The sequence below is a fragment of the Pyrus communis genome, chromosome 6, assembly GCF_963583255.1.
Source record: "Pyrus communis chromosome 6, drPyrComm1.1, whole genome shotgun sequence".
In the NCBI taxonomy this organism is placed as follows: Eukaryota; Viridiplantae; Streptophyta; class Magnoliopsida; order Rosales; family Rosaceae; genus Pyrus; species Pyrus communis.
Genome location: NC_084808.1, coordinates 28,598,355 through 28,607,870, shown reverse-complemented (window position 1 = coordinate 28,607,870; position 9,516 = coordinate 28,598,355). Strand labels below are relative to the sequence as shown.

Below are 9,516 nucleotides of genomic sequence, written 5' to 3'. Positions count from 1 at the left end.
TTGAATTTTTTTTTCTCAACACCCATTAGTTATTCCTCGGCCCTCGGTCCAAAAATAATATTAGCTGTTATTAGACCACCGACCTTTGTCCTTAGCAATTATCTTGTTTTATTGGTTTCTATGTACCAACCAACCAGTTGTTTTATACTCAAAAGAGACGTCCTTGTAATATTGAAAGCGATGTTTCTTCGTATTTTTAAATTACATACGATGTTTTATCGTAAACTAATTTAAACTGCGAGAGAGAATGAATTAATCGTACATGAAAGAGTATATCTGGTTTACCTAGTATAGTTACGTTATGAATCTGCCACTTTCCTATATTTTATAATCATTTACATACATCCATCATAAACAATCATCAACTGTAGGCAACCTCCACTCAATAAGCCTCTTCGCTCTACAAGAGTCTAGTGGAAACGTCTGTCATACGCAATCTTACTCTTGCAGCCTAGACAATCATCTATTATAAAATAAAAAACACAATACAAGGTAGCTCCAACAAAGTATAAACAAACACTCACTTTTATATACTTACAGATGGATACATATGGTATACAAGTAGTAACTCAACCTTGACCCCTCAAATAACAATTAATAAACAAATCCCATATGATCAAATGATGCAAATTAAAGACAGAAAGAAAATATAAAGGGGACTAGAAAATCCCCTCCACACTTTCTTTTCCTTTCCTCCAAACAAAACTTAGCAAAAGAGTGTCCTAATTCTGTCTGTCTAATAAACTAATGATGCTATGTACCTGGCACTGGAATATCTTTGTTGGATCTCGATCGCCAGCTTTGCAAGCCAGGCCTTTTCTCCTCACAACGTACAGTTTGACAGGGTGGCTTCTCCACCTCACTATCCTACACTACACACACCAGAAAAACTTGGTAGGGACACTTTGGTCACTCATCTGTAGGGCACCTCTCACATAAGAACGAGACCCCGTGTATTTTGGGTTCATTCCATGTGAGAACCGCTCTAGTAATGCATTCATAACGAAGTTTTCTCCTACACGCATACGCTTCTCATCCCCCCTTTCCTTCAAAAGGTGTTTTGATATAAGCGCTGCCCACAAAAAAATTGGACTTACTTTCACCAAAAAACTGAAAAACAAATTGGCAGACTTGGAACTTGTAGTCCACCATGATGGCCAGGAAGAGCCTCCCTCTCCATCCAGGGAAATTCCCCCACTTGAAATTGTTCAAACTGCAGAATTGTATTTGTGTTCCGCTTATATTCGCAGCTGTTTTAACCCGAATGCAGCAAAATCTGCACTTGCAAAAGCGGACAAATTATGAATTAAAAACGAATGCAATTGTAATGTAGTAAGAACTTTCACACTTTGGAGCTAAAAGGCTTGTCATTTTACCTATGAACTCTTTATAGAATGCTGTCAGCCGTGGTCCTCAGACGGAGTTCTACACTTCGCAGATCGCGAAGATGTTCCAAAATTTCTTGGAGAAGAAGTAATCCCTTGTCTCCTTTCCTCAAGGAGGAAATGCAGTGCTTCAGAAACTCCCTATCTGCTTCAAGTGCTTGTAGTCTCTCATACACATGATCAACCTCCTCCTCGATAGCAAGTTTCTTGCTCTCCGATTCTTGTGATGTAAAAGAATCGTACCCTTCTGTGTTTCCATTCAATTCCCAGTCTCTTGATTCCGTTTCGATGGCATCAAACAGTGGAAGAAGTCTCTTTGCCTTCAAGCCCTTGATTTTTCTATCTTGATCATGATTTCCATTCATTTCTTTGGAATGGCCATTTGCAATGCCATTGCCATTTACTTCACTTCTGACATCTGAACTTTCATGGTAACCATTTCCATTCTCCGAAAAGAAATGCTCGATTTGGTTTATATCCTCACAACATTCTTCTTCCTCTTCTTCGCTCAAGGTCAAAAGCTTCTCTTCCAACTCCTTGAGCTGGTCTAGAATGGACAACTTCTCTTCCTCAAAGACAGCCAAAGATTTCTCCAGATATAGAACTGCATCTGCCGGGGTGTTTTGATTGCTACTTTCTTCGTTCCCATATAAGCAATCTTCTTCCTTCAATTCGTTATTCAAATCAGTAGATAGTCCATCGCTATCCTCAGCATTGCTACAAGCACCGGATGAAGTTCTACTTTTCACGCTTCCATCTTTCAGTCTCCTCAAAATCATCGCTCTCTCTTTGGCCTCGTAATCCTGCAGCTTCTTTCGACATACTTCCAGCTCCTTTTCAAGCTCTTGCTTTTCCCTTTCCCGCTTCACCATAAGCTCGTTCAAGAGCTGCATCGCTTCCTGGTCGTACTCAGACTGCTCTTCCATCATTCTCTGGTACTGCAAAGCTTCCATCTGCATTGCTGCCTTTTCTTCTTGTAGCCTATTTATCATTGCCATTGTCTGACTGGCTGCCACTGCAGAAGCACTCCTCTCTTCTTCAAGTTCCACATATAATTCGTTCAAAGCCTTCCGTTCAGTTTTCAACGCCGTCTTTAATTTCTCAACTGTCACGACTTCATCACCGCCTTCAATGTCACTCATAACACTTCCATCCAATGAGTCTTCTGTTACCAGTTCTCGTCTCTCAAATAGTAGCATTCCTTTATGCAACTGGTGGAGACTGTCTATTGAAGTAGGTGTGTCAAGAACATCATCTTCCTCATATGAGAAATGATTTTCTTTTTCTTTCTCACTCTTTTCAGCCGACAAGGTTTTGAATTCAAGTAATTCTTCCTCTGGTTGCTCAGAACCTAACAATGTAACAAATTAAAATAATTTCGGACATAAGTAAGATTTTGAGATTGCGAACGTGCTTAGGCCAGGATTCGAGGCTTACCATGACGATCGCAAACATGTTGAATGGCAGAACTTGTAGAAGGGTCTTCCTGCTCACACGGATGCGAATTCAAAAGTTCTTGAGCCGATTGAACTTCGTCATTCTGTTCCTGATCAGGAATCTTTGTCCCTATTGCGACCTCCGCCTCAATCTCATCGTTGCCAGGAAGGACTTCATCCTTAATTGCTGCATGCATTGAATGCCACAATTGAGATTTTGTCATCCAAAAATAACAAAACATTGTCTATAAATTATAAGTGAATGAAATTAAACATGCTTACCTAGATGAACATCTGAAACAATTTCACCATTTGCTACAGCTCCAACCTGTTCATTTTCCTCCTTCGCGCTCCCAGTCTCATCCGAATCCTTCAAACCAAGAACCGAAACCTTACTCCCCTCTTCCTTACTCTCATCGAACGAAAGCAATGACACAGACTCTTCTGAACTGCGCCAATTCTCCACAACCGGCTTCGCAATGTCGAAATCCAGTATAACATCTTCACAACCGCTACTATTTCCTTGGTCTTCTTCCACCTTCTTATACTTCTGATGACTCTGGTTTTCAATGGTGGCTGGAGAATCAATCAAATCAACCAGAACCAACCGGCAATCGTCTTGATCAATGTAGAACTCCAAATCCTGAGGTCGAATTTTTGGAGATACAATATCTTTTGTGGGTTCTTGTTCTTCTTCTATGTCTCTCACCACTTTTTCATCTCCAATGGCTACAATCTCCGTCTCCTTGCAGCCATAGTCACATACAGAACAAGCAGCAGAATGATCCTCTGCTTCAAAACCCCTATTTTCTCCCTTCTTTTCTTCGACTCCCTCTTCGTCTCCGATCACAAAATCCGATCCGCTTCGATCCGACCGATCACCTTCTTCCGTCTGACGATCATCCCCTGTTTCCACACTCAAATTTTGTTTCTGAGAATAATCCAAAACCTCCCAAGAAGGTTTAATCACAATACAAGAAGGGTAAAACTTGTTCAAACTCAAACCGCAGCAAGAACAGTTCAACTTCTCCTCTCCATTCTCAGTGACTTTTTCATCGCTATCCCGAATCATCCCAATTTGCTTCATCCATGGAAAAAAAGCAAACTTCTTTGACCATTCTTCGCAATCCGGCTTCGATGAGCAGTCCTCGCACATATCTTGCAATTCTACAAGTTTCTGGTGATTTGAACAATAACCCAGATGGGATATCTCATTGGCATGAGATTCGCAGACGAGATCTCTATAAGAACTTTTGGTGTTTCTGGGCTCGAAGATATGTTCGAGCCTAGAACACCAGAGGCAGGGTCTTCTGAGGCCAAAGTAATCGGAGAACTTTATGATTAGGTAAGAAAAGAGGGAATTGAGAAGGAGGAGGATGATCAGAGTCCATTCGAGGAGAGCATAGGCTAGAACGAGAGTGATCTTGTTGGTGTTTCTGTGCAGCATGGTTGCAAACTTGTTGGCAGCCATTGATGGTGCTCTGTTTCTGGTATATACAGAGAGAGAGTTGCAGATTAGAAGATGAAAGAAAAATGGATGGGGAGAGGGAAAGATTCAGAGAAAAATAGAAGTAAGAGAAGGCGGTTTGGAGTGGAATTTGGACAACAAAACAAGACACTGAGCAGAGAAAAGAAAGAAATATGTGATTGAGTCGAGGAAAATTAAAGAATGTTTTCAAGTATCATCTGTGATGGTTTTTTTTTAAAAAAAAAAAAAAGAATTGAGTAACCGTTGCTGTGGAAGTGGAACATAGTTTCTACTTTATATTAAAATATGCCAAGTATTCTTTATTCGTCATTTTATTTGCAGATGTGAAATTAATTGAATTAATCATAATACTATGTCTTGTTCGCACGAAGTGGTAGATTTAGAAAATATTATTTTAGAGGTTAGTAAGAAAAGCGTGCGCAACGTGTAAAATTTGTTAGACGGAATAACATGTAAATTAGCATTTCATCGAGTCTTGGTACCTATCGACATATGCCAACAGATTCTTTGCGCAAACATGCCGACAAATGTTAGCGTATGCCTGGTGAGCCTATAAACAGATGCCCATAGCAATGCATACAAAGGTATGAGGCTAGCAACTACCCAATCCAATGTCCATGAAAGCAATTATCGAGCAGTTAAGTGATAGTTGTAAGAGCATCTCATATTTTCAAAAGGCACTGCAACTTTTCTATGAAAGATTTCTGAATTTGCATGAGCTGACCCACTTAACCCCAAGGTGAATCTGCCCTTGCTTGCACACAAATTCTTTTATAATTTCATTTTTATATGATAATTAATTGGGGGTTTTGTAGTGAAACTGGACCATGGTAGGGAATAGGAGATATAACTATGTATGAATACAAGTAGGAATCTTAGGCGGCCTTGACAGCTCCCACGCCAATTTTTTTAAATTTGAGCAACAGAATTGGGGTGGCCCATCAACCACACCATTGAGTAGGTGGACCACCCTTACAGTAAAGTGTGGGTCACAGTTTATATGATCCATCCAGATGCTCCACTTCCATAATCTAGCTCTCATCTCCCATGAAAGCTTTTTCTTATAAAACTCTTCTTCATCTTTTATGTACCTGGAATATAGGGTAGTGATTTCTAATTTTCTACGATCTCGTTTTTTCTGTCTGCATTCTTTTCCAGTTATTTCTTTTGTCAACCTTTGATTTATTTGATTCGAGTGGTAAAAGCAAAAAAAAAAAAAAAAAGAGCTTAGAGTGAAAAAAATGTGAGTCTGTAGAATCCCTTCCATGTAATTTATTAACAGATAATGCTTGTGTCCTCCATGGAGGAACTTACTTGTCCCCCTCACTTATGATTAACGAACTTTTATTGCTTGAACATCATAATCTCAACTGTTCATTCTCTTTATCAATATTTAAAGATCATATCTCATTCTCTTTATCATCCTCTAACGATCATATCTGCAAAAAAAAAATCATCCAATTTAGATATGTTTAATCATTCATACGTGTTAAACCAATAAATGATTTTGATAACAAATAACATTCTCATAATGAAACATTTCTTTTATATATATGGATGAACTTCTAGCTATGTATGAGACCCGACTTTCTAGCTAGATTAGGGTTTCTTTCTTTCTGAATAGTCTTTATACGTTCCAACAGATATGAGAGAAACAAATAGAATGCATGCAGCTGTAAACTTCAAATAATCCTTTAAGCGTATGTGACATGTTGGAAGCCTAGGTTCTTCCAATCAATATTGATCTATGGGTTCCAAGCCCCGTCGCAAGCCTGAATACAAGAGGAGGAGAAGGGCATCAAATAATCGATACGATAACATGATTATATATTTTAAATTTGTCAAATATATAAATTCTTCAGTGTGATATATGTATTATATATTTGTTTATATTGTTTCAAAAGTTGATCACGAGTGTCACTTTTCCTTTATTACTGTCTTTTATTTTTTTTGACCAAGGGGACAATATTAATCTAATTATCCCACAAAACTAAATAAAGATGATGAATTCAAATTTCATGACTGCATCCACCTTAATTAGAACATTGTTTAGAAAAAAAGAATACCAAAATATATATTATATATGCACCAGAACTCCTAACTAATTCTGAAATCGAACATTTCAAAAATGACGACTTAGAAAAATTAGGTAGCATCCGCATCCATGTATATATTTTGAAATATAGATTATATGAGGGTCCTGCGGGCATCATGTACATAACTTGCGTGGCTATAAAGATATCACTAATCATATAATTTTCACAAAGTATTTTGCTTAATTTTTTGAATTAATCATTTATACAAGGGACCCTATGCCCAATATACTGCCGATTGGGCATTCCAAATGATAATTCTTGAACCCTAATTTTAATTATTGTAGACTCCAAAGGACTGGTGCCAGAATTCGCATAGCCAAACAATTTTCCAATGTGCCGGAAATATGGTCCGATACACCAAGTGTCATATAATTGGCGATGATGTGTAATTTGTAATTGTAATTGATTAACATTTGTAATTTGTAATTGGCGATGATGGACCCTCTCAGCTGCTAGATCTAGACTCGAAAGCGATCAACTTTGCATTTAGTGAAGGAAAATTATCATCAAATGTGGACTGTTGACAAAGATGTATACATGCCATCATATCGCCCCCAAAACTAACTATATATAATATTTTCCTACGGTACCATGGGGTAGAATTTGACTATATATGCATGCATGTGGTTTTTTTTACAACACGGGTGGTAAATGATGAATTATCATGCATGTCTAATTATGTTCACACTTCTTTTAGCTAGCAAAACATAATAAAAAAAAACTGTGACCTGCTTATGCGATTTGCTGTTCAATTTTCAAACTTTATTTTCCAGATCTATTTAATTTCCCTTGTTATTACCGTATGTGCATGCATGTTTGTCAATTGTAGTGTTTCAGATCACGGTTAAGCATCGATCTCTAATTTGAAAGATCGAAAGAATAATTAGCAACATTCGAGACATCTGTGATATTCTTTTGGTTCTTTCTTTTGGCAACCAAAGGTTAATTCTCGTACGAGTTTTAGGCTTTTTGCTTACAAGGCTGAGAATCCTATGATTAACAGCACTTAAGAAAGCAAATGAGAGAGAGAGAGAGAGAGAGAGAGAGAGAGAGAGAGAGAGGGAATCGACAGGAATTTAGGGTTTGTGATGGTAATGATGGTGGTTTGAGAGTATTTGAAAATGTGGGACAGTATAAGCATGGCCCCTTCTTCTTTTGCTTTTGTTGCCTGCCTGCCTGCTATGCCGATCTGCTCTTTCACCCTCTCCTCCTTTAACTTTCTGCTTCCATTTCTTTGGCTTTTAATAAAATTCCCCACAAGCTCCCACGCTCAACCCACGAACACATAATGCATAATAATAATAATAATAATAATAATATTCTGGAAACCCTTTCATTTTTAGGCTCCTATCTGCTACCGCTTGATTTACAACTCCAAGATTTAAAACGCATGTATATATGTACTTCATATGATAACCATATTATACGGTTAAAGCATTAACCGGTTGGTAAAGTAATATGACGTTATCTGTCATCTGCTTTCACAATGCGATAATAAGGATTATCGTTAAAAATTTGCCTGAACCGAAAGTCGTTAGAAGTTTAATTGTTGTCGTGAACTATAAGATATGTGAATGCACTTGGTCAAGTTTCAAATTTCATGCGCAGGGCGCACGACTTATTCGTAGACGGTGAGCCTGCCTGCCCAAATTCAGATATCTTTCTTTGACTACTTGAACCGAAAGCAAAGATGAAGCGGTTTTGGTAATATGTTTACATTTCTTTCACGCATGCATATTGCAGGATATATAACGTTACTGATTTTTTATTTCCTAAAAAAAAAAAAAAAAAAAAAAGAGGTTGAGGTTCCACAATAAATTCAATTGACAATATGATGAGTAACCGAATTACTTATAAACACTACAAGGTCCTTTTCTTTCTCTGATGTGAGATTCATACTCTCAACACTCTTGCACGTGTGACAAATTTTCAAGCCTAGCACGTGGACACGCGGACAACATAAATCGGGTGACGTGGAACACGTATATATCCATTGGACTTCACATATGAGACAACTTTCTTTGATACCATGAAGAAAATTGAGATTCCACAATAAAAGCAATATATGAAGTATCCCAATTACTTCTAAACCCATGCAAAGTCCATTCTTTATTCGATGTGAGATTGAAACTCTCAAAAGAATATTATTAATTTTTAGACTAATCACATTCATTGGCCAAAAAAGAAAAGGAAGTGTTATTGACATTCAAAAAATCTAATTCTGAACTCCTCATAAGTGCATTTTTATTATAAATATAGAAAGTTTGGAGTGTAGAATGAGAATTTTGGAGTGTCAATAACAATTCCCAAAAGAAAATATGGAAGAGGATCCTCTCCAGAATCATTTGTGGGGATCCTATCCCCACACCCTAACTGTTCATCGTGTGACCAGTTTTCGTCAGATATTATTTATTTTTAATTTTAAATAAAAAAAAGTCAAATGATTTATGATAGCACGATACACAATGAATAACTAAGATGTAGAGTTATTTAGGATCCACACAGAGTGAACCCGGGATCCAATTCCAGAAAATATGGCGGCACCTAACCAAAATTAAGCAGAAATCAATTTAACTTACGACCTTATTGGCAAAATCATTAGTCCGCATCAAATGCAACTCCGACCGACCATGAATTTGCTAAAATTGTGAATAAAGGAAAATAAATTTCAAAGGATTATAACGGGGACATTATTAGGTATCCAACCAAAATAAAAAAGTCAAAAGGTCACCAATTAATAATAATTATACAATTTACCAGCAGCCTCTACTCTACTTATCTCTCTTATAAGGAAAGAGATCATCTCTGGATTCCTTCAACTAAATCCATCAAATCATCTAATTTGGATCCTTGAAATTTCATCTAACGGTTAAAGTTATTATAACTATTAAAGGGACCCCCTATTTGTAGTCGTTTGATCAAATTTCAAGGGTCCAGATTGATTGATTGGGTGAATTTGGTGGAAGGGATATGAAGAGGATCTCTTTCCCTCTTATAAATAAGATAATACATGATTTACAAATCTCGAGCAACAAAGAATATTCAGTAGGACAACCTGGTCGGAGAATATTTAATAAGCAGCTTGACTAACCACTCGTTAGTCGTAATCG

General features: G+C 37.4%; 1 protein-coding gene across 1 annotated transcript; it reads right to left on the bottom strand.

The window, feature by feature from the left end:
• Nucleotides 1-509: 509 nt before the first annotated feature.
• On the bottom strand, nucleotides 510-4,518 carry LOC137737357 (myosin-binding protein 2-like). The gene is made up of 4 exons (XM_068476809.1): nucleotides 3,104-4,518; nucleotides 2,823-3,008; nucleotides 1,377-2,736; nucleotides 510-1,276 (listed from the first exon to the last, which is right to left on the bottom strand). Exons 1-3 carry the CDS (start codon nucleotides 4,290-4,292, stop codon nucleotides 1,388-1,390), a joined length of 2,724 nt encoding a protein of 907 aa, XP_068332910.1. The 5' UTR covers nucleotides 4,293-4,518; the 3' UTR covers nucleotides 510-1,276; nucleotides 1,377-1,387.
• Between the last annotated feature and the right edge of the window lie 4,998 nt (nucleotides 4,519-9,516).

Excerpts from the sequence above, each read along its gene's own strand:
- LOC137737357 (XM_068476809.1), bottom strand. The coding sequence starts at position 4,292 with ATGGCTGCCAACAAGTTTGCAACCATGCTGCACAGAAACACCAACAAG. Across the intron at positions 3,009-3,103 it reads TGTTTCAGATGTTCATCTAG|CAATTAAGGATGAAGTCCTT; the intron begins GTAAGCATGTTT and ends CAATGCATGCAG. Across the intron at positions 2,737-2,822 it reads ACATGTTTGCGATCGTCATG|GTTCTGAGCAACCAGAGGAA; the intron begins GTAAGCCTCGAA and ends TTACATTGTTAG.